The sequence below is a fragment of the Schistocerca americana genome, chromosome 4 (genome assembly GCF_021461395.2).
Source record: "Schistocerca americana isolate TAMUIC-IGC-003095 chromosome 4, iqSchAmer2.1, whole genome shotgun sequence".
Taxonomy (NCBI): Eukaryota; Metazoa; Arthropoda; class Insecta; order Orthoptera; family Acrididae; genus Schistocerca; species Schistocerca americana.
Window position 1 is genome coordinate 251208353 of NC_060122.1, and position 24742 is coordinate 251233094.

At 42.5% G+C, this 24742-nt stretch overlaps 1 protein-coding gene across 1 annotated transcript in view; it reads left to right on the plus strand.

Moving 5' to 3' along the window:
- LOC124612311 (clavesin-1-like) overlaps window positions 1-24742 on the plus strand; it is a 48151-nt gene that overhangs the window by 18865 nt on the left and 4544 nt on the right. Inside the window, exons 4-5 of the mRNA XM_047140434.1 lie at window positions 6113-6362; window positions 16899-17009. Coding sequence (XP_046996390.1) covers window positions 6113-6362; window positions 16899-17009 — 361 coding nt within the window. The remainder of the gene's footprint in view (window positions 1-6112; window positions 6363-16898; window positions 17010-24742) is intronic.

A 24742-nucleotide genomic window follows, 5' to 3' on the forward strand; every position in this document is an offset into this window, starting at 1 on the left:
TATATGCTCACTGCATCCTCGGCTGCATTTTTTCTGTGTAAACCAAATGCGTGGTGTGTGGTGGAAAACAGATAGTGAACTCTCGTTATCAAACTGAAAAGTAGGGATCACTTAATAGTGTACCCTAATACATATTGAAATATCTCTTTCAGTTTCATTTTTCAGTTGCATGTGTTGTATTCTACTCACGATTTAAATTCATATGTTACGCTAAAATAATGTCGTTCTGTGTAGAAACTTTCCTATTGTGTTTGTGCTCAGATGACACGGTTTTTTAAATTTTTGTTCCATCAAATGACAGTTTATTTTCCAAAAGATGATTCACCAGTCGTAATTTTTTTTACCATCAAGTACTTTCCTGTGTGATAGTCAGCGTTACCCTCAAATTGTTATCGTCTCCTAGTTTACTGAAGAAATACTTTGGCATTAGACCAGTATCAGAAAAATGCCGAATTGTACACTCCACTTTATGTGTAATGAGACGCTAAGAGCAGAATATGGATACTGCACTCTCCAAATACAAGTTTTTCCAATGTCCTCGTACTCGCACACGAAAAGCTAATATAGTTTTTGAAGAGAACTAGGCACCCATGTTTTTTTCCCTACGTCTCTGTTTTCTCCCCTGTGCGAAATGAAGTACTGGCAAAGCACTTAATCAGATGAAAAAACTTTCAATGTTGTTAACGTTATTCTCGCTTTAAGTTCTTCCATATATCATCTACTCACCTATGATTCGAAAAATCGAATCCAATGTCCCATGCAAATTATCTTATAATCTAGTCGGACGAAACAGTGGGAGAAGATCTAATACAATTCATTCTAAGTCAGGTTCTTCGAACTCTAAAATCAAGATTCAAAGTGATGTGGTACGCATTTCTCATGTGTTTTATCGATCATTTCCAAAATGTCCACTACAAAACAAAATCGTGGCAATACTGTGCTGTTTGACTCTGAACATCCTCATCTTCTTCAAAGGTGTAACAGATGGAGAATATTTTACATCATCAGCTTCTTCATATATTCCATGGTGGATCTTCACTTACTTGAAATGCTGCAGTAGTACATGTTACCCTCTATACAATTAACGTTAGCCTTACGTGATGTTGAATGATAATAATAAGGTTGAGCTATATTTCAGACAATGTAACATAGCCAAAATTTACCATCGGTTTGAGACGTCCCACCACAAATTTCTCTCTGTTGACAAACTTATCTCAGAGTGGCACTTGCAACCTACATTATCAATTATTTCCTGGATGTATCACAATTTCTGTTACCCTCCTCAGTTTTTACCCTTTGCAGCTCCCTCTAGTTTGATGGAAATTACTCCCTGACGATGTGCTATCACATTGTCCCTTCTTCTTGTCAGTGATTTCCATACATCCCTTTCAGCAGAGAAACACCATAATCCTTACTTTATCAGTCCACCTAATTTTCAATATTCTTCTGTAGCAGCAGTCCTCAAACGCTTTGATTTTCTTCTGTTCTAGTTTTCCCACAGTCAATGTTTCACTACCACACGATGTTTTTCCTCCAAACGTACATCCTCAGAAATTCTTCCTCAACTTAAGGCCTAAATTTAATACCAGTAGTCTTTCCTTGGTCAGGAATGACCTATTTTCCAGTGTTAGACTGTTTTCTTATGGTATCATTGCTCCGTTCCTCATGTGTTGTTTTACTGCCTACGTTGGGGAATTCCTTAACTTCCTCTACTTCGTGAACACCAATTCTGATATTACGTTTCTCGATGTTACATTTCCACTACTTCGCAACACTTTCCTCTTTCTTGATTATATTCTCAATCCATATTCTGTACTCATTAAACTGTTCACTCCATTCAACAGATCCTGTAATTCTTCTTCTCTTTTATTGACGGTGGCAGTTTCAACAGCAAATCTTATCACTGATATCCTTTCACCCAGAATTTTGACCTAATTCTTTAACCTCTTATTTTTTTTGTGTCCTTCTCCTATGTATAGCTTGAACAATATGGGCGAAAGACTGTCTTACATCATTTTATATCGAAGCACATCGTTCTTGATTTTAAAATCTTATTGTTCCCCCTTGTACATATTGTATATTTCCCGTCTCTCCATACAGCTTACCCCTATTTTTCTGAGAATTTACGACGTCTTGCTCCATTTCACATTGTCGAACGCTTTTTCTGGGTCGACAAATCCTATGAACGTGTCTTTCTTTAGTCTGCCTTCCATTATCAATTACAATGACAGAACTGACTCTCTGGTGCCTTCACGTTTCCTAAAGCCAAGCTGATCGTCTTCCAAAACACCCTGAATTTTCTTTTCCATTCTTCTGTAAATTATTCTTGTCACTACCTTGTGTGCATGAGCTTTTAAGCTGATTGTGCGATAATTCTAGCGTTTGTCAGCACTTGCAATCCTCGGAAGTGTATGGATGATGGTTTTGGTAAAGTCAGGGATATATCAGCGGACTCACAAACATACGACACCCCAACGTGAATAGTCATTTTGTTGCCACTTCACCCCAATGATTTTAGAAATTCCGATGGAATGTTATCCATTCCGTCTGCCTTATGTGATCTAAATCTTTCCAAAGCACCATTAAATTCTGATTCTAATAATGGATCCTCTATTTCTTCAGTGTTGACCCCCATTTCTTTTTCTATCACTTCATCAGCAAGTCTTCCTCCTCATGGAGGCCTTCAGTGTGCCCTTTCCATCCATCCCCTCTCTTCTCGTAATTTAGCAGTGGAATTCCCTTTGCACTCTTAATGTTAAAAATCTTGCCTTTAATTTCACCGTAGTTCGTTTTGACTTTGCTGTACACGGAATCTGTATTTCCGACAGTCATTTCTTTTTCTATTTCTTCACTTCATTCATGCAGCCGTTTCGCCTTAGCTTCTGTGCATTTCATACTGATTTCATTCCTGAGTGACTTGTATTTCTGTATACCCGAAGTTTTTTACTTCCTTCTTTCGTCGATCAGCGGAAGTGTTCGATCTATCATCCGTTGTTTTCTCACAGTTACTTCCCTTGTTCCTGTGGTTTTCTTTCCAACTTTATGAATGCCCTTTTGTCCACTACAACTGTACTGAGCACTGAGCTATTCATTATCGCAGTATCTCTAGCATTAGAGAACTTGAAGTTTGTCTCTTCATTCCTTAGTATCTCCGTGTTACATTACTTGCGCATTGATTCTACCTGAGTAGTCTCTTTAAACTTAAGTCTGCTCTTCACCACTACAAAATTCTGATCTGAGTTTGTATCTGCTCCAGGGTAAGCTTTACATTCCAATATCTTATTTCGGGATCTTTGCCTGAACAAGATGTAATCTGACTGAAACCTCCATATGAACTCTATTACATCTGATTTACTTGTCGTTTCATTTCGAGTGGCGGTTTTGGGAGGAGGTAATTTGTTACTCGACTCTTTGTGGAATGTACGCCCTCGCAAGATCAATTTTATGTACAATGCATCCCTCCCAGCGTCTGCCAATGGAGTTTGATGAGCATCTCCGTAACATTCTGTCGCTCTCTAATCGAAACTGTGAGAAAATGCACCGCTGTGTGTTTGGTCTTCTCTGTCTTTTCTGTTGTTTCAATCTTGTGATGGTGCCTAACTGACGAATAATACTGAGAAATTGGTCAGAGGAGTGACTGAGAAGCTTCTTTAGTGGAGGAATTACATTTGCTTCCAATTAGTTGTGCTTAGTGACTCCTTTTCCTGCTACAATATTTTTGAAGTTTTACCACGTTGCATTGCTACGGACAAATGGGGTGAAGTGTTGTATCTGGAGAATAGTGTGTCTATCAACACATGATAATTTCTGGTCAGTGCGTCTTTTTAGTGACAAATGTTGGAATCGCATGCAGGACCGTTCGATAAGGAGTTTCAGTCATTTTCTACTATTTTTGTTGTTGTGAGACTTCAGGTTGTGTTTTGCCCAGCGCTTATAAATGTTACTTGTTCTATATATTTAAGTGTTGTATAGTATATGGAAGCTATTTTGAAGGTAGTGTAAATTCTTCAGTTAATGAGTTTTACGAGGAGAAAGATACTTCGCATACTTTGTAAATAATTACGTAACGTGTGAACGCTTAAGCCATAGTTCTTCAGCCGTGCACCAATTTGAACGTTGAGAGTAAATGCCTTTTTTCGATAAAATTCGTGAATACGTGATGTTCGCACGTTAACTGAGTTTCTGTAATGTTTCAAGAACTTTACCTGTTTTAAAATGGAAACTTTCATTATTTCCCAAAAGCCTCTATTTGAAATCTTTTTTAACTTGTAACTGGTATTTGATAATATTTCCTCTTAGTTTGATTTAACTTAATAATAAGGCCTTGTTGTAGAGTGATACTGTAACACGTAGATATTAAATACTTTACTGACAAGATTATCTAACATTTCAATATTTTCAGTTGCAGTGGAACGTTAGTTCCTTGGAGCATTTTTTCACATTTGGAATGAAGCCTGCTGATGAGAAGTAATTTTTGCAGTTTCAGAAAACGAGTGCCGACTGCAGTTCACATAAAGTGCATGCCACCATTTCAAAATGGAATCAGAATATTTATTAAAGTTCTATTCCACAGCTTGTTAAAGTATTATGTGGTACAACAATGAATTCTACTCACGGATATTTTACACTTACTGATTCAAAGAAGCTCTCCTGCATACCTTGCGGGTCTGCTACTTCAGAAGGAATTCCTAAACTCGCAGACTGAGGGAGGGTTGTCATTGGTACTCTAGTATGATAAAAAAAATTATTATTATTTTTATTAGGTTAAATATATTTCAATCCTTTCAATTTAAATCTGTGTTTCATACTAGAATGTCGTGTTCCCAGTTTGGCACAGCTTTGCCACAGGAGACACGAAAGCGGTCGAAGACGTCCGTCTTCTGGTCGGCTCCTGATCGTTGTCAGAAGGAGGCTAGTTTTTGATTGCGCAAAGACATTTATTATTTGGAAAAGAACAACCCGGATTTCTTTACGCAATCAGTATGAATTTTATAATTACCTAAGGGACCTTTAACAATGAACAGTAAAAAAAATTGCATTTGCAAATGAAATCATTAATAAATGGGGCAGCTATGAGTTGTATAGAAGACAAGGGGCGGCCTTCTGTACACGACCAGGATGCCGCAGTATTTTCTGCTGTAGTAAAGGGTGTTTGACATTTCTAAAAATTATATGGCTTGGAGGTTAAAAAAGTATAAAGGAAAAGAACAGAATAAGAAATCTGGTAAACACGATATTTATTCTAATAATTCTCACAAGCAATTAGAGCTACTTTATAAACAGCATAACTTACATAAGTAATTTTCTAACTCTATGGTGCAATCAGATTTCAGCCTGTCCTGTACTAGCTCCTACGTTCACGTTTTCGTCACAAATTACAGTCATTACTTTTCTGCTTCGTTAAAGACAATTCTTGCACTGTTCAACACCTCCGATAACAATAACTTGCCGATTTACAGTTTCGAACATAAATTACTTGAATGTTATTAATTAATAATGTTGTCTGCACGCTGGCAAGACCGCTCACTTTTTTAGCTTAAAGTCGACCTTCTTTTACGTGTTCACATTACAAGCAGAAGTACATTAAAATCTGAAGATCTACAAAAGTTTTTTTTACTGTCATCTTTTATGTAGATCGAAGCGGAACGTCAGTTCAGCTTCTGTTAAAATGTTTCTTTGACTGCACAATCGATGTATTAGCGTCCGCGCTAGATGCGCATCTTTACAGTTCGTAAATTATATAAAACAAATGTCTTTCAAAGAATAGGTCTCATTTCATAAGTTGATCATTTAACATACAGATAGGTGAATGTCTTTCCAAAGGTCTTCACAGCTTTCATACTACGGAAATCCCAATAATATTACAGTACCTAGATACCTCAGGAGGGCGCCGCCAGCAAAGTTCCGAATTTGTATCCCGATGCGAGTCATAGTTTTAACGAACTAGGATATTTCCAAAGAGTGCACACTCCACGGTAGGGTGAAGGATTCATTCTGGATGCATGAGTTATTGTTTGTTCCTCTACTTCGTAGATTGTAACTTTATGTCAACCGCATATACTATCCTATTTCTCATAAGCATTTACCAACAGGAGTATTGTGTCTGCTACAGAAAAATGATGACGATGCCACGACTCACAAAGGACGCATATCGCGTGCACGTCTGGACTGCAGTGGACGAAGACCCGACAAATATAATTTGGCCGCTGTATGGCAAGACAATGACCTGCGCATTGGAAATTATGTTGGTCGAAGACTACTCTCTTGGAGATGTGATCGTCTTCGACTTGGCAAACGTGAATGGTGGACACATCGTGCGCACGGATATCAACCTCATCCGCAATCTCGAAGTCTGCTACAAGGTAATTTAGAAAAAATATTCCATTCTGGTGTAACCGATTAAAAGTGTAGCACATACGGAACTTTCCGCCATTAAAACTACACTCCTGGAAATGGAAAAAAGAACACATTGACACCGGTGTGTCAGACCCACCATACTTGCTCCGGACACTGCGAGAGGGCTGTGCAAGCAATGATCACACGCACGGCACAGCGGGCACACCAGGAACCGCGGTGTTGGCCGTCGAATGGCGCTAGCTGCGCAGCATTTGTGCACCGCCGCCGTCAGTGTCAGCCAGTTTGCCGTGGCATACGGAGCTCCATCGCAGTCTTTACCACTGGTAGCATGCCGCGACAGCGTGGACGTGAACCGTATGTGCAGTTGACGGACTTTGAGCGAGGGCGTATAGTGGGCATGCGGGAGGCCGGGTGGACGTACCGCCGAATTGCTCAACACGTGGGGCGTGAGGTCTCCACAGTACATCGATGTTGTCGCCAGTGGTCGGCGGAAGGTGCACGTGCCCGTCGACCTGGGACCGGACCGCAGCGAACCACGGATGCACGCCAAGACCGTAGGATCCCACGCAGTGCCGTAGGGGACCGCACCGCCACTTCCCAGCAAATTAGGGACACTGTTGCTCCTGGGGTATCGGCGAGGACCATTCGCAACCGTCTCCACGAAGCTGGGCTACGGTCCCGCACACCGTTAGGCCGTCGTCCACTCACGCCCCAACATCGTGCAGCCCGCCTCCAGTGGTGTTGCGACAGGCGTGAATGGAGGGACGAATGGAGACGTGTCGTCTTCAGCGATGAGAGTCGCTTCTGCCTTGGTGCCAATGATGGTCGTATGCGTGTTTGGCGCCGTGCAGGTGAGCGCCACAACCAGGACTGCATACGACCGAGGCACACAGGGCCAACACCCGGCATCATGGTGTGGGGAGCGATCTCCTACACTGGCCGTACACCACTGGTGATCGTCGAGGGGACACTGAATAGTGCACGGTACATCCAAACCGTCATCGGACCCATCGTTCTACCATTACTAGACCGGCAAGGGAACTTGCTGTTCCAACAGGACAATGCACGTCTGCATGTATCCCGTGCCACCCAACGTGCTCTAGAAGGTGTAAGTCAACTACCCTGGCCAGCAAGATCTCCGGATCTGTCCCCCATTGAGCATGTTAGGGACTGGATGAAGCGTCGTCTCACGCGGTCTGCACGTCCAGCACGAACGCTGGTCCAACTGAGGCGCCAGGTGGAAATGGCATGGCAAGCTGTTCCACAGGACTACATCCAGCATCTCTACGATCGTCTCCATGGGAGAATAGCAGCCTGCATTGCTGCGAAAGGTGGATATACACTGTACTAGTGCCGACATTGTGCATGCTTTGTTGCCTGTGTCTATGTGCCTGTGGTTCTGTCAGTGTGATCATGTGATGTATCTGACCCCAGGAATGTGTCAATAAAGTTTCCCCTTCCTGGGACAATGAATTCACGGTGTTCTTATTTCAATTTCCAGGAGTGTATTATTACAATAAAAAGTATGACGGTAGCAGGATGAATAACTATTAAGAATCATTAGCAATATTATGAAAAGATAGTTGCTGCTCACCATACAGGGGAGATACTGAGTCGCAGATCGGCATAACTAAAAGACTGTCAGAAACTAAGACAACATAAACATACACTCACACAAACTGAACTCATGCACACCTGACCATAGCCTCTTGCAGTTGAATCCAGACTGCGAGCAGCAGCGCATGATAAGAGAGGCAGCTGGGTGATGGGTGACGGAGGAGACTGGGATGGGGGATGGTAAAGTGTTACTTGTGGGAGCATACAGGGACGAGGTGGAGAGAGGGCAGGGCAGCTAGATGCAGTTTGGTGGTTAGATGGCGGGTGGATGGGGGAGGGAAAGGTCGTAACGCAAAAGGAGAGAAGTAAAAAAGACTGAGTGCATTGGTGGAATAGAGGCCTGTGTAATGTTGGGAAAAGTTAAGTCAGTAGATGGATAATAACAATGACTATCGAAGGTTGAGGGGAGAAGGGTTACGGGAACAAAGCTGTTCTGGAGGAAAGACCCAGATGGCACTGGCTGTGAAGCAGCTATTGAAATGAAGAACGTCGTCTTGGACAACGTGCTCAGCAATGGGGTGGTCCAGCTGCTCCTTGGCCACAGATTGTCAGAGGCCATTGACGTGGACAGACGGTCTGTTGGTATTCACGCCCATGTAGAATGCTGCACAGTAGCTGCAGCTTAGATACTAGATCACATGACTGATTTCAAAGGTACTCTTACCTTTGATGGGACAGGTAAAGCCTGTGACCACACTGGAGCAGGTGCTGGTGGAAGAATCCAATGGACAGGTCTTACATATAGTCTATTACAAGGATATGAACCATGAGGCAAGAGGTGGGATGCAAGAGTTATGCAGGGATGGACGAGTATGTGGTATAGGATCGGTGGGTGCCAGAGTACCGCTCTTGAAGGCATTTATTAAAATAATATGTGCACAAATATTCAGCTTTAGGTTGACGAGAGAGCGTGGAAATGAATTAAAAGTTCTGAACTCTGGTCTATATCTAACTCAGTGAACTATAGTTACTTAATATAATTGTAGTTCAGTCCCGGCTACTGTTGGTGCCAGCAAAGCCAATTACTGGATAAATTTTGCGGCGGCTGGTGGTGGCTTGCTGATAACTGAAACTGCTAACTGCTGGCAACCGAATCAATAACTGGCCGAATGAAGCCTTGCTGCCACTTATAACTGCGAACAAGAGAGCTATTTGCCTGACATCACTCGAAAGCAGGACGGAGGTTCTACTTTCAGTGCATTCTATAGCGGCCTACACAACTCTTGGCAAATGGACAGGACTATTTTAATGCCTTGTGGTGGAAACATGATGCGGTTCCTGTTATGTGCACCTCTTTCGTGATGAGCGATACCATTTGATCCCGTGCTGGAGACCGCCTGGCGAGTGGTGCCATCTGTGTGCATCGCTTTGTGCGGTATTTAACTGTGGGCTCAGCATGCACAGTTCGACTCCTGACTTGGAGAGTATCGTACCAGCTTACCTGCCCAACGAAAAAGGTTAGTTCCAAATTGCTGCATTAATTTCCTAGTTTCACTTTAACAAAAAATGAGGAAATATTTTACGCGTTTTCGTGTTTGCACGGCCTACCTATTCATTTCTAACAGAAACTAATTTCGTTGGTTCGTAATAAATCTCACTATATTCACAATACACTCAAAGAGTCTCAAAAATTATAAAGTAAAAAATTGTGCATGTGACAGTGGTAAAGATTCCTGAACTGGGTACTTAGAGGTAAGGAACTAATGGTCAAAACTGCAGCAACAGTTATGCTCAAAGAAACTGTTCGGTGTGACTTCCATTCTCGAATTCATTGGCGACCTACGAAAAACTGCGCTGGACCGGGCCTCGAACCCGAATTTGCCGCTTATCCCGAACACTTGCCTTAATGAGGTTTTTTTTAAAATCAGGGTACGAAAATGCAGTAGCTTGTAACCTCCCAACAGATAAATTCCATAACCTCCTAGTAAAAAAGTGACTAACCTCTCAATAAACATGTGACTCTTATATAACCTTTCAGAAGAAATCTCTTAATGTAACCTTTCAATAATTAACTGACTGCGAATCTAAACAAGTAACTATGGACGTCAGCAGTGCTGCATCATGGCCCTGAAAAATCATTCTGAATAAACTGAAAATTTTTACCTCAATGATGTCGCTGGATGATATGTATATATCTGCTCCTATAAAAAAAATTTTTGGCACAGCCCAGTGCAATGCTGGCAACTACATTTTGTTATGAATGAAAAACAACTGATTTTATTTACGATAATCGGCATGACTATGTACAGGAGAAATTAGTACAAACTTTAAATTCAGATGAATGACTGTTGCCGGCCGAAGTGGCCGTGCGGTTAAAGGCGCTGCAGTCTGGAACCGCAAGACCGCTACGGTCGCAGGTTCGAATCCTGCCTCGGGCATGGATGTTTGTGATGTCCTTAGGTTAGTTAGGTGTAACTAGTTCTAAGTTCTAGGGGACTAATGACCTCAGCAGTTGAGTCCCATAGTGCTCAGAGCCATTTGAGCCATGAATGACTGTCAAAAGTTATCTTTATAAGAAAGATTATTATTGAAAGATTTTTGAGAATATTTACATGTGACTTTGATGTAACAATAGTCCAAAAATCAGTTGTAGCAATTAACACATGCGCGCAGCAATAAAGAACAATAATCTTTTTCGTTTATCTTATACTACATCGTTCAGGCAACGCCATCGTTTCCAGCTACCGACGTTGGTAATTCCATAACTCTACTGCTCTTCTTGAGCTACAAAACACTACTGGACTGCATTGTCCGAACTCCAGCACGCAAGTGCTCTGCGTGAGCTATACAACTCGACAACTGCTCTCTACGAGCGATCTGATACAGGCGCCAAACCGCGAGCTACTAATACTACTGCTGGCGACACTGCTCTCTGGTCTGCGATTCTATTGTAGCTTAAATATCGCAGGCATTGCGTGAGCAATCCATCAAAGTTAATCTACTCGAGTGCGCTAGCAATAAATTTCTTAGTGATGGATCTCTTACAAGCTTCATTTAAGATCTGGGGACATGATCAAAATAACATACAACAAAAATTAATATAGGACGCCCTCCTGGCGGAACAAAACAAAACAGCGACCGCATACCAGCTGGAGACAGAAATGGGGGGGGGGGGGTGGGGGCTGTTTCTGGGTGAGGGTAGCAGACGGCGAGGTCATCGGTCTCATCGGATTAGGGAAGGAAGGGGAAGGAAGTCGGTTGTGCCCTTTCAAAGGAACCATCACGGCATTTGCCTGGAGCGATTTAGGGAATTCACGTAAAACCTAAATCAGGATGGCCGGACGCGGGATTGAACCGTCGTCCTCCCTAATGCGAGTCGAGTGTGCTAGCCACTGCACCACCTCGCTCGGTTGGAGACAGATAGATTCACATTGATCCCCAAGCCCCATCAGGGATAACGTAGGCATTTCTTCTCGATAAACATTCCATAGTCCTAAGACATGGGTCAAATCGGTCAAGTTCCAGTACGAACACCAATCAAATTCTCGCCTTCTCATACCAGGCACACCGCAGCTATGGGGAGGATTCAGGAATAGTCCACCCAAAAGCACTGCCATAATATTGGTGATACCTTGAATGGTGAACTGATGAGGAAGACAATGTTTGAGAAATACCCAAAAAATCAAGGATGATCTTGCTGAAAACTTGAAGAGACCCAATTCAGTGCGTTAGCGTTCGTGGGCCGCGCGGTATTAGCCGAGTGGTCTGAGGCGCTGCAGTCGTAGGCTGTGCGGCTGGTCCCGGCGGAGGTTCGAGTCCTCCTTCAATAATGGGTGTGTGTGTGTTTGTCCTTAGGAGATAATTTAGGTTAAGTAGTGTGTAAAATTAGGGACTGTTGACCTTAGCAGTTAAGTCCTATAAGATTTCACACACATCTGGACATTTTTTTGTGTTCGTGTTTCGGAAAAAGTATCATCTTGGAACAGAATCGAAAGTGGCATCACAGCGTTTGAAGCCACATAAAGAAGAAAAGTAAGTATTTTTCCTTACCTCTGCACACCCACACCTCTGCATCAGTTAATGTTCATCCCTGTTAAAAGTATGACACTAGGGGAAAGCAGAAATTCTGCCATGTTAATGGTATGTAATTGCAAACACGTAATGTGTCTCTCATTGAGAACCAGATATCAGTTTGGACGAGCCTCCGTGTCGACGACAACATGGTGCACGGATCAGCACTCGAAGGGATGTGCGATCTCTGAATGGCGGCGCCCCACCAAGTTCCGTTAGTGACCCCAATCATTAGGCCATATACGTCACATGCCATAGGAGTCCTGGTACATGGGAAGTCTGTATGGACATAACTTTATTCCATGAAAAAGTTCTTGAGGTGTTAGAGTGAAGGAGAAATAGGCGCTGTTGGAATGGGCAACACTCGTCAAAGATGAGCAAGTTTCTGACTCAGAGTTCCCTACAAACCATTGTGATGGAGTGTTCAAAGCTTAGCCATCGTGCAGGAGTAGGGCAGCCACTCTGACAACCCCAGGGCATCCTTCCAGAGGGGGATAAGAAAGTGTGTCATATCGAACTGTAACGGTAAGACCCACGCTCACGAAATAGCCAAACCCTGCTTGCAACCAGTTCGCTACTGCCTTCATCGCTGGTAAGATGAGGGCCAAATGATTTTTCCTAGAAGCCAGATGAGAATTGACAAAATCAACTCTTTGTACCACGTCCAAAGCTCTCAGCAGATTATTGTGCATGCCTGTGCGGATCACTTGAAGGAGGCCTTTATAGTTAGCTGTCGCCGTTCTCTGCATGTGATGCGTGAAGGCAATTACCAAACATTTCAGCGTGTTCGTCGACCGCACTGGAGCCGCCCTCCCTTCCGAAAGCCCCCTGCCATTTTTCAAAGCACCAGACTTCATCGAGGTGACTCACGTCATCTCTCTTAACTGCTTGCCCTCTGGATCATGGAAATGATTGGCATTAAATTTCTATGTGCCTCGACTGTGGCACACGCTCTGCCGTTGGAGAGACGGTGATTATGACTACGATGTGGTCAGAGGAAGCCGTGGACCACAACTCAGTGCCAATTGCCGCAGCTGAGAGATCGGATGAAACGTACACGCTCTCAAGCCGACACGACGAATGGCTCGTAACGTAGGTAAATCCACTTCGATCTACATACACACGTTGCCACGTGCCAGCAAGATTCTTCTGCTGCACCAGCAGTTGTAGTTCCTTGTATGTCGTATGATGGGAATTGAATCTTCTGGGTTGTCATAAAGTGGAAGACTCTATTAAGATTAAAATGGTCATAACGGTCCGCAACAAAAGGCACGACTTCTTCCGAATAAAGCCCCACCGGCCTGCCGCTTTCGCAAGCCAGAGGGAGCGTAAACATTGATGACCCGAAAACCATGGAAAGTCACCGGAAGACCTTTGTCCGATGGCAGATAAATAATATCTTCAACCGCGATCACTTAAAGTACGAATATCGCCTTCGCTCCACCGCCTTCAGCGCATGGGGTAACATAGACATGATATCCATTAAAAACCGGTACCTTGTCAAAGCGCACTTCTTGGAGGTGGGCAATATCGAAGCCGACTCCCGCAGTGGTAGCGTAGTATCGGGGACACTCAATGAAGTAAGAAGACCAGCAGCTTCCGTAAGAAACTCTCCAATAGTGCGACTCCATCCAAACCCCCATGCAATTAACAGACATTGGTTGTTGCTATAGCAAGTACAGCTACGACAATGATCATTGATCCATCTGCAACATCATCAGCCCACGCAGTGTTGCATGGGCTGGTCTCAGATATTAGAACATAGCCTTTGTAGCGCCAGAGTTTGACGGTGTAGCTTTGGGGGAAGAATGGTAATAGCCAGATTCATCTCCATGGATGGGAGGAACGATGTTACATGGGTGCTACGATTGTTCTGTATCCAACAGGAGACGGGCATGATGTTCTGACATGGAATCATCCAAAGAGAGAAGGTCTTGGCAAAGAGGATCATTATTGTCCATGGGTAGTTCAAAAATGGTTCAAATGGCTCTGAGCACTATGGGACTAAACTGCTGAGGTCATCAGTCCCCTAGAACTTTAAACTACTTAAACCTAACTAACCTAAGGACATTACACACATCCATGCCCGAGGCAGGATTCGAACCTGCGACCGTAGCTGTCGCGTGGTTCCAGATTGTAGCGCCTAAAACCGCTCGGCCACACCGGCCGGCATGGGTAGTTGCAGGCAGGTTTATGATGGAGTAAGCCGACAGTAATTGCGTCACTTTGGCGACGCTTTTTTTATGTATGTGTGCTTCAGTATCTGAAAACTACAGTGGGTCCTGATGGCCAGATATGAAGGCTACAGTAGGCAATAGCATAGCGTCTATTGCACCCACTGCAACCTCCTCAACACCATTCAGCACAAGCGGAGAAGGAGAAGTCAAAGACAATACCTCCATCTTCCACACGTACAGTCATAGTCAGCAATGCTTGGCACCAAACACTGGCTATAATTTGGAAGACAATCTGGCGAGCAGGGCAGACCGAGCAACTGCATCGACGTTACCACAGCCGGGACCGCGGAGGGAACGGTTTGCAGTGGAGGGGAATTAAGCCAGCCGCGAGCCCCCAGAATCTCAATTATCAGTGGAGCTGACAATGGCAACACGTCTGCTCGCCGAAATATTGTGTCCTTTGGACACTGCGGATTGGCAGCAAACTCGTGGACTGCTCGAACAACAAAAACCTCTCGAGAAACTGAAGAATCATCTAATAACATTTTCGGCATTCCTTTTTTATTTTTCGCTCAACTTGACTAGCACAATATGATTGAGTAAATGGTATCTAAGATTTCTCATTTCTCGTGGTCTATATAATCAGTTATGGTAATTGGAAACGCTCTTGAAAATAAATTATCACAATAGTATCTTCCGTTTATTTGAGTCTGCTTTTGCTAAAGGCGGATCAGTACTCTTTTTAGCCACACGATCATTGTTAATCGAGAGAGATAACTCAAGACTAATCAGGCATATCAGTCATAATTTTTGGCTTACTCATCAGAAACGAGAACATAAGAAGGTAGGCAACGACATGCACACTCTCTTATCTCTGGCTAACATTATCTCAAGCGGATGGTAATCGACGAATAATTATTTGAAATTTTATTAAAAACTTGACGAATGTAATTCCTATCCGCAATGAAAGGTGGGAAAAATGTGAGATGTCACAATGGCACCGCTGCAACGAGTATATTATAAGATTCCTACAGTGCCACCCTACTTACAGCCAACCTAATGTTAAGCCACTTTATACCACTGGTGAAACAGGAGCTTATGACGCCGAAACGGTTCGCACATAAAGTGGTGTACATACATGGGATAATCATACAGTTTTCATTATCACTTTATGAAAATAAAGTTACGTAACTGATTTCGTATTTGTTTATAGTTACACGTCTGCAGCCCGAGTAAACAGTGCAATTCGCTCTTCACAGTACCGCAGCACGCCTTTAGAGGCGACAAAGAGAGTGGCCGAAATTGGTTACTCCAGGGCTGTGCTGCGGAGGTGTGGCGTGGAGTTTCACTGTGAAACATGACATGTGCCTGCAATAAACAAAATGTTTACTAGACAGTTTCAGTTTTTGTAGGTGACAATCAAAACAGTTCCCCAACAAAAAACTTTAACGTAAACGATTCTTTTGTCTCTCTTTCGTTGCGGGTTTATATTTAATATCACAGTATAAAAAGTTAGTGTCACCTTAAGTTGAAAGTAATTTGCTGTACTGCGTTTTTTTGCTACGGGCTTCCGAATTTATTTCTCATAAAAATATTCGGTTTAATTATACTCCCCCTTCAGCTTCCTTTCCTTTACCAGTCCTCATTATATACGCATCCTAGCGCAAATGACAGTAAATGTTCTTCGGACTACTAACTCCCTATAGCTGGGTAAATCATTGCTTCGGCTATACCTGCTCTGTACTGCTCCTATCGATGTTGTGTTCCGCTCCCACTTTTCTCCAATCTATAATTACTTTATCTATTGTCTTGTTTTGGGGAATCTCGTACTTTTGAGCATAGCGATCGAGTCCCATTAGTGCCCCTGTCCTCTCTTCTATCTCATTCTTGCTGTGTGCCACTAGCCATCTCATCTACCTTCATATTCTCAGTTGTCCATCTCTCACGTAGTCGTGTTATAGTGTTGTAAGCTCTTAACTTTATCGCAGTAAACTTAATTATATCTTGAAACTGTAGTAGCATCGCGATCCATCCTCGATACATCCCTTTACGTAATAACAACTTTTTATACTTATTAAACAAGTTCTTAAGTAAATGAATTTGTGCGTCCTGTGAAGTTTTCACCAACCCATTTTCAATTCTTCGACTGTTATCTGCCTTTCTTCAAAATTTAATACTAATATTTAATCCTAATATTCAGGTAAGTCAATATTGCTCTCCGCCTCAACTCCCTCACGATTTCTTCTACATCGGCTTTGTATTCAGCTGTTAGTGTTATCATTTGCGTAAACCATTCATTGTTTTCATTTAGTAGCAATCCCTGAAATTATTTTTGCTTTTATACATCTGTAATACTATTCCTCAAAACTAGTCTAAAATTATATATGTTTACATAAGTTGCCTGGCTCTAGCATTACCTTATTTGAGTTTGATGCCACTTCTCTTCGCACATATTTTCTCATCGATTTGGTGCTACCTTCGTTTTATGCGGTATAGTGCGTACAGTTTGTTGCTGAATGCCGTCATGAATTCTGGAGAAGTCATGGTAACAGAATTTTCGATAGCAGTTTAGTTATTAAAACATGACAAATTTAAATTTTTGTTCCACTTCTGTTAATGTTTAAAATCCAGTTTAGTTAATAACAATTGAAAATTCTTTCAAATCATTGTATATTGAAATTTTCAGCTTTAAAAAAAACTTAGCAGTAATCTAAGTATTTAATTTGCTATTTATAGACTGCTTACCGCCGGAGGTTAAAAGGACTGCACTTGGTGAATGCGTCGAAGATCATACATTCAGCCATGAAAATAGTGAAGGTGGCGTTGTCTGAAAAGTTGCAAAAGAGGGTAAGTCATGCATATCTTTCAGTGTTTTTTCTCCTTCTTATCTATAAAGTGGAATTCGCTTGGATATAAAGCCATACGCACTGGTACGCTTTACGAGGTACATTCAAGTTCTAAGGCCTCCGATTTTTTTTTCTCCGGACTGGAAAGAGATAGAAACATGCGCATTGTTTTAAAATGAGGCCGCGTTCATTGTCAATACGTCCCAGAGATGGCAGCACCATACGGCAGATGGAATTTTACCTCCAGCGGCGTGAATGAGAACTGTTTTAAATACTTAAAATGGCGACGTTTTCCTTACTTGAACAACGTGCAATCATTCGTTTTCTGAATTTGCGTGGTGTGAAACCAATTGAAACTCATCGACAGTTGAAGGAGACATGTGGTGATGGAGTTATGGATGTATCGAAAGTGCGTTCGTGGGTGCGACAGTTTAATGAAGGCAGAACATCGTGTGACAACAAACCGAAACAACCTCGGGCTCGCACAAGCTGGTCTGACGACATAATCGAGAAAGTGGAGAGAATTGTTTTGGGGGATCGCCAAATGACTGTTGAACAGATCGCCTCCAGAGTTGGCATTTCTGTGGGTTCTGTGTACACAATCCTGCATGACGACCTGAAAATGCGAAAAGTGTCATCCAGGTGGGTGCCACAAATGCTGACGGACGACCACACGGCTGCCCGTGTGGCATGTTGCCAAGCAATGTTGACGTGCAGCGACAGCATGAATGGGACTTTCGTTCGTCGGTTGTGACAATGGATGAGACGTGGATGCCATTTTTAAATCCAGAAACAAAGCGCCAGTCAGCTCAATGGAAGCACACAGATTCACCACCATCAAAAAAATTTCGGGTAACCGCCAGTGCTGAAAAAATGATGGTGTCCATGTTCTGGGACAGCGAGGGTGTAACCCTTACCCATTGCGTTCCAAAGGGCACTACGGTAACAGGTGCATCCTACGAAAATGTTTTGAAGAACAAATTCCTTCCTGCACTGCAACAAAAACGTCCGGGAAGGGCTGCGCATGTGCTGTTTCACCAAGACAACGCACCCGCACATCGAGCTAACGTACGCAACAGTTTCTTCGTGATAACAACTTTGAAGTGATTCCTCATATTCCCTACTCACCTGACCTGGCTCCTAGTGACTTTTGGCTTTTTCCAACAATGAAAGACACTCTCGTGGCCGCACATTCACCAGCCGTGCTGCTATTACCTCAGCGATTTTCCAGTGGTCAAAATAGACTCCTAAAGACGCCTTCGCCGCTGCCATGGAATCATGGCGTCAGCGTTGTGAAAAATGTGTATGTCTGCAGGGCAATTACGTCGAGAAGTAACGCCAGTTTCATCGATTGCGGGTGAGTAGTTAATTAGAAAAAAAAAAAATCGGAGGCCTTAGAACTTGAATGCACCTCGTACATATCGGGCAATATGCAGCCTCTCGCCATGTTTAGCCTCATGACTCGAGTGCTGCACTGCACGATACAAACTACACGTAAACAGCATAAATGGCTACGCAATACGACTGCGTAACAGCTGCTTCGTATTATCGCTTGTCACGAAGTACTTGTGTTTACACATATTTTCCAAACAGTGTCAGATAAAAGTACCGCTGTGGCACACTGTTTATGACTCTAAAACGTTTTTATTATCCGGCAACGTTTCTGATGTAAAACATCTCACATCATCCAGGCAAATTGGATAAGGGTGAAGAACAGAATTTTTCTAACATGCAACGCATGTGATCCACGTGCCCTCTCACGCCCTAATCAAAGGTCGCCATGGTGCAACTTTAGCATCGTGTTGGAGCCGTTCGGCTCTCTAGACGTCTTCACCTGACCAACCAGGACACTGTCCTATTTCTATGTGTTGTGATCGTAACAGACATCCTTCCCGTGAGTACATGGAAACTGTTCCACACATCAGTATTATGTCGTGTAGACTTCAGGCGGCATCCGCCTTCATTAAGATGCTCTTATCCGTTCGTCTCAATCTACGTGACCACTCTGCTATTCACAATAAAGTGCCTTACAGAGGGTTCAATGAACCACTTTCAAGCTGTCTCCCTACCGTTCCACTCTCGAATGAGCAATTAAATTTCTCTGTGCGAGCCCTGATTTCGCTTGTTTTATCGTGATGATCATTTCTCCCTATGTAAGTGGGTGCCCACAGAATATTGTCGCAATTGGAGGAGAATACTGTCATCTGTTGTGTCTTCTCAGTCAACCACCACTCTCAGACGTGATGTCCACGTTGTGTCACTGGGTGCAGAGATCATAAATATTCAAATTGTATTGGACTGTAGTGTCCAAAAACGTCCATAATCTCCGGCAAAGTCTGTCGTGTGATCACTGTCAGATAATCCCAGCACTATAAAAATACGGGACGTCTTTTCCACCCACATTCAATTAAATGAATTACAAACTTAACATCGTCCGATTTCAGCGACTGTCCGAAATATGACCATAGTAGCCTACCTAGTTATTAGTTCAAAGAGGATTATTAACCTGTTTTCTTTGGTGTTAGTGGAATACCTTGAATTGATGATTTTGGACCCTCTACATCTGTATCTACATAACTGACGGTGTGTGGCGGGGAATAATCCTGATATCACTGTCTTATCGCACCTTACCTTTCCCATTCGTGAATGGCGAATGGGAAAAACGTCGGTCGGTGAGCCTCTGCACCAACTTAAACTTCTGGAGTTTCCTCGTTGTGTCATTTTGCGAAACGCATGTGGGAGGAAATAATATGTCTGGTTGGCCATGATCATTGGCTAGAAGCGAAACTGGCAGATCAAGAGAGGGAGAATATGAAACATCCCCTTAGAAAAATTTATAAATGACAGTGCTGGAACACCTCTACGTTATTTGATTTTCAAACAGCTGAGCAAAACTGAACGTACTCAGACATTCCTATCTTTACATATTCTGATCAACACTAAACTGACACACAATATTTTTAGCGCAACGCAATCTGACTTTCAATAATCCCTACAAAAGAATGGCCCTGACTAACACTAACCTATACCTTTCACAAATCACTTAGCTCACAAAAATCTTCGTTACTCGAACTACTGCAATAAAGCGAGCGCCACTCACTACTGCCAGCTAAATAAAAGATTCTATCTACTGAAAGCGCTAACTACTGATAGGCATAGTCAGCAAATGAAAGATTTGATGGAGAACAAACAATGTATTTACCTTAATAGTGTTCAAAAGCCATAATATACATATCAGTTCATGACATCCAGTCTTGACAAATTTCCTTTTTATGACGGACACACGTCCAGATCGTCCGCTCTACAAACTCTGTCATCTCTCTCCCCACATCCACTACTGCTGGGGGCTCACCCCCAACTGCGCAACGCTACGCGCTGTTCACATCCAACTGCCCAACACTACAATAGTGAATATTCCAACGATGCCAACCAGCCAGAGACTGTACACAGCACAGTCAGTGATTTTCATACAGAGCGCTACGTGGCGTTACCAACATAAAAACCTAAACAGCCTATTTACAAATGTTTATCCAAAATATTACTGTCCACAGAGGTGGCTGCAAGGTCGTACGTTGTACGTATTGCTCGCATGCCGCGTCAGCGTATTCACGATGTCGGAAACCTACAGCCGTCCTCTCTATTGACGTTACATATGTTGTTAGAAATTTCAGTCGCAACATACGTTACTGAAATCATTGCCAAGCCGACAGTTGTCATTCCGCCACCAAGTATTTCGCTTTGTTTTAGGCGCGTTGGCGTTCGTGTTCATTCATTCGTTCTTTAAAAGTCCTTCCCGTTTCGCCTATAAAAACTTTTCCGCAGCCACCCGTCACCTTGGAGGTGACCACTGGAATAATTTGACAAAATCTGACATCCTTTATTGCAGAAATAAATCTTTAAATCTAATTTGTGAGTAAAATTATAATTTTATTAAATGTATGTTCCCATTATTTCATTTGTAATTAACACCTACTTGTAGTTTTAAAATTATACCTGGTCAATAAATAGACTGGAAAACAGTGTTAGTGCAGGCTATACCGTTATTGTTTTGTTCTAGATGCCGCTAGGAAGGAAATATCGCAAAGGGGAGGAAGATAATATGTGTCGTGCACTTGAATCAGTGCGAAATGTTGACATGGGGGTGAATGAGGTTGCCAGGACATACGGTGTTCCAAGGGCTACGTTGCACAGACTTTAAATTGAATAAACGGTTTTCCAGTGGAGCAGAATAAAATTACAGGTAGCACGGGTGAGTTGCCCAAGAAGTGGAAAAAGAGTTAGTGCCACATCACCTAACCTAGAGGAATATCTGTTTGGGATAACAGCTCGGGAGTTGCTCATCCTAGCTTTGGAGACAGCTTGAGTCAAAAGAAAAAAAAAATGCTGGTTAGAAGTGGTGTTGTTTATTAGATGTCCAGAGATCAAGTTTCCTCAGCCACAGCCGACATCCTTTTCGCAGGCCAAAGGTTTCAAAAAGAGAACGTTAATCATTTTTTGACGTACTGGAGTGGGTCGTTGACGAGAATAAACTGGTTGCTACTCGAGTTTTCATCGCGGGCTATGCAGGCTTGTCAACAGTCCAAAAAGAGCCTCTAAAAGTTCTTGCCTGAAGTTTATAAAGGCTGTAAGACCTTTTTGCCAGTGAAGAAAGGGTCTCTAATACAATAGCAGATTGCGGTGCATCTTCCACTGAATTATATGTCCAGACACTTCTACTTTACAAAAGTATGCACTCTAAAGACGGATTGCAAGACAGCGCTCCACCTGGAACAATTTCTGCGTACAGTCCCGAAATAAAGACATATTTGTGCGGTGGCTAAAACATTTCATCGAAGTAGTCCACCTTTCGAAGGAAACATGAGTTTTACGCCCTCTACATGTACATTGTACACACACCAGAATTCTCAAAGCATTAGCGGTTGCTCGAGAAAATGGTGTAACTATGCTCTCGCTACTAGTTTACACAACACAGAGATTGCAGCCACTGACGTTTCGTTCTTCAAGCCACTGAATAGTTATTAGATCAATGAAGTTCCTACGACAAGGAGCGAAGAGAGACTAGAAGCTGTCACCCAGTTCCATGTAGTAATTTTGTTTGAGAAAGCATATGGACACGCAGCAATAGTGGGTACGGCAATGTATGGCTTTCCTAAAACAAGAGTTTGGCCATTGAACAGAGATGTGTTTCAAGACTGTAATTCTGTAGCAGCACTTCAGTTTGAAACTAGTCGTGTCTTGTTTTAGAGGTTTGAGACACAAGCCTAACTGCTACTACTAGGGAACTGTCACACGACACGCAGGTTTCAGCGTGAAAACATGTTATAACCACCAGAGGAACCAAATCAGGAAGGCCTGAGGCTGATATCTCAACGTTTAAGTAAAAAATTCAAACTTCCTTGATTGAAACATCCCCGACACCGCCCACAATCTCAGCTGGAATATGCGAATATAAAGTTCAGAAAACAATTCTAATAACAAGTGGTTAACACAATGAGATCCTGGAAGATACTGCGACAAAAACAAAAGGGAGAAGAAGTACAGCTATGACAAAATCACTCCAAGGTTCTAGACCGAAGAAGACAGCAAAGCTAAACATTCATTGGCTTCAGTAAATAGACCTATCAGTTGCAACGAGGATAGCCGGTTCTGAACTATATATTGTGATGACGTTAAGAAAGTCATGATTCAGAATCTAACATGTAAACAGCGGGTTCATGAGTGGGTTCATGAGAAGTACGCTGGCGTTCGAAAGGGGATCAAAGCGCCTTACTGCTAAAAATGCAACTGATCTCAGCAAGAATGAAGAACTGTTGCAATAGACTAATTTGTGTACGACAAACAATGTTAACAGTAGACATAATACTTTTTTTCCCGATATTAAGTGTCAAGATATGGCTATTGTACTTTTAATGCTAGCCTAGTTACACATTAGCTTCGCGTTCAATGTTCCATTAAATTGCCTGTAATGAACAACTTTAAAAGTTACAGATACTTTTAGAACTGGAGCAGACACAGCTAAAATCAGTCATCCAGTACAACAGGTGTTTAAATACAGGTGTTAAAATTATTAAAATATAAAACTGGATGAAAATTCCAATACTCCGCTGTAGTTGTATTTATTTAGGTCTATTACAGACCCAAACAACTTTTAAGTTGCATCTTCAGGTGTATGTAAATGCTATGTCATATGGTATAGGTGGACCTATGCTTGACATAGGACGACAGGAACATACTCTAGTCAATAAAGTGAAGGCAGTTCGTTATTTTAACACAGACTGGACATTCATCATTGATGATGGTCTTTATCAGTTGACGAGGGATAAGAACTTTGCCTAGCCAACTTTGCCTTACTATGCGGCATTCTGTAACAACTCCCTATACCATATGACATAGAGTTTATACTCAGCAGAAGACGCAAATTAAAAGTTGCGAAGCATGTTATGTGGATCTCTAATTGACTTATATACGTACAGCTACAGGGGAATACTGGCCTGTTCATTCAGTTATATTTTAATAGTTTTAACACCTGTATTTAAGAACATGTTGTACTGCTTTAATCGTCAGTCAATTATTTATAAATTTCAATGTTATTTCGTACTTACTCAAATTATTTCATGGTAGCAAAAGGGTAAAAAATTCCCACTCCTTATTTGAAGTACCATGTAAAGATTCCTTGTGAATGATGTGATGTTATCAATGTAATTTCTGTTGTGTGTGTTCGTTTCGATTTATCATTTTATACACCCGAATCATGCTGAAAATATTTTAAATGTTTTATGGACTTGTGTTAAGGAGGAGGACGAGGAGATTAATGCTTAACGTCCCGTCGACATCGAGGTCATTAGAGGCGGAGCACAAGCTCTGATTGTGTTAAGGATTGGGAAGGAAATCGGCAGTGACCCTTCAAAGGAACCATCCTGTCATTTGCCTGGAGCGTATCAAGGAAATCACGGAAAACGTAAATCTGAATGCCCGGACTGGTTTCGAACGGTCGTCTTGGCTCTGAGCACTATGGGACTTAACTTCTGAGGTCATCAGTCCCCTAGAACTTAGAACTACTTAAACCTAACTAACCTAAGGACATCACACACATCCATACCCGAGGCGGGATTCGAACCTGCGACCGTAGCGGTCGCGCGTTTCCAGACTGTAGCGCCCAGAATCGCTCGGCCACTCGGGCCGGCTGAACAGTCATCTTCCCGACCGCTGCGACACCTCGCTCGGTGTGAGTTAAGGTACTACTGTACAACACAGTACAATAGCTACCAGCACAGCACATACGTAGAAACTTACTGGCCACCGAAGGCACCCGTTACATTTACTGTGCCAATGGTTTTTATTTTATTTTTTTTTTTTTTTTTAGGTGGAGGACGTTGTTATCAGGAGAAAGAAAACTGGCATTCTACGGAACGGTGCGTGGAATGTCAGATCCCTTAATCGGGCATGTAGGTTAGAAAATTTAAAACGGGAAATGGATAGGTTAAAGTTCGAAGACTTCTAGTCAGGTGAACACATAGTTATAAATACAAAAAATAAATACTTTGAGGTTCGCCGACGACATTGTAATTCTGTCAGAGACAGCAAAAAACTTGGAAGAGCAGCTGAACGGAATGGACAGTGCCTTGAAAGGAGGATATAAGATGAACATCAACAAAAGCAAAACGAGTATAATGGAATGTAGTCGAATTAAATCGGGTGATGCTGAGGGAATTAGATTAGTAAATGAGACACTTA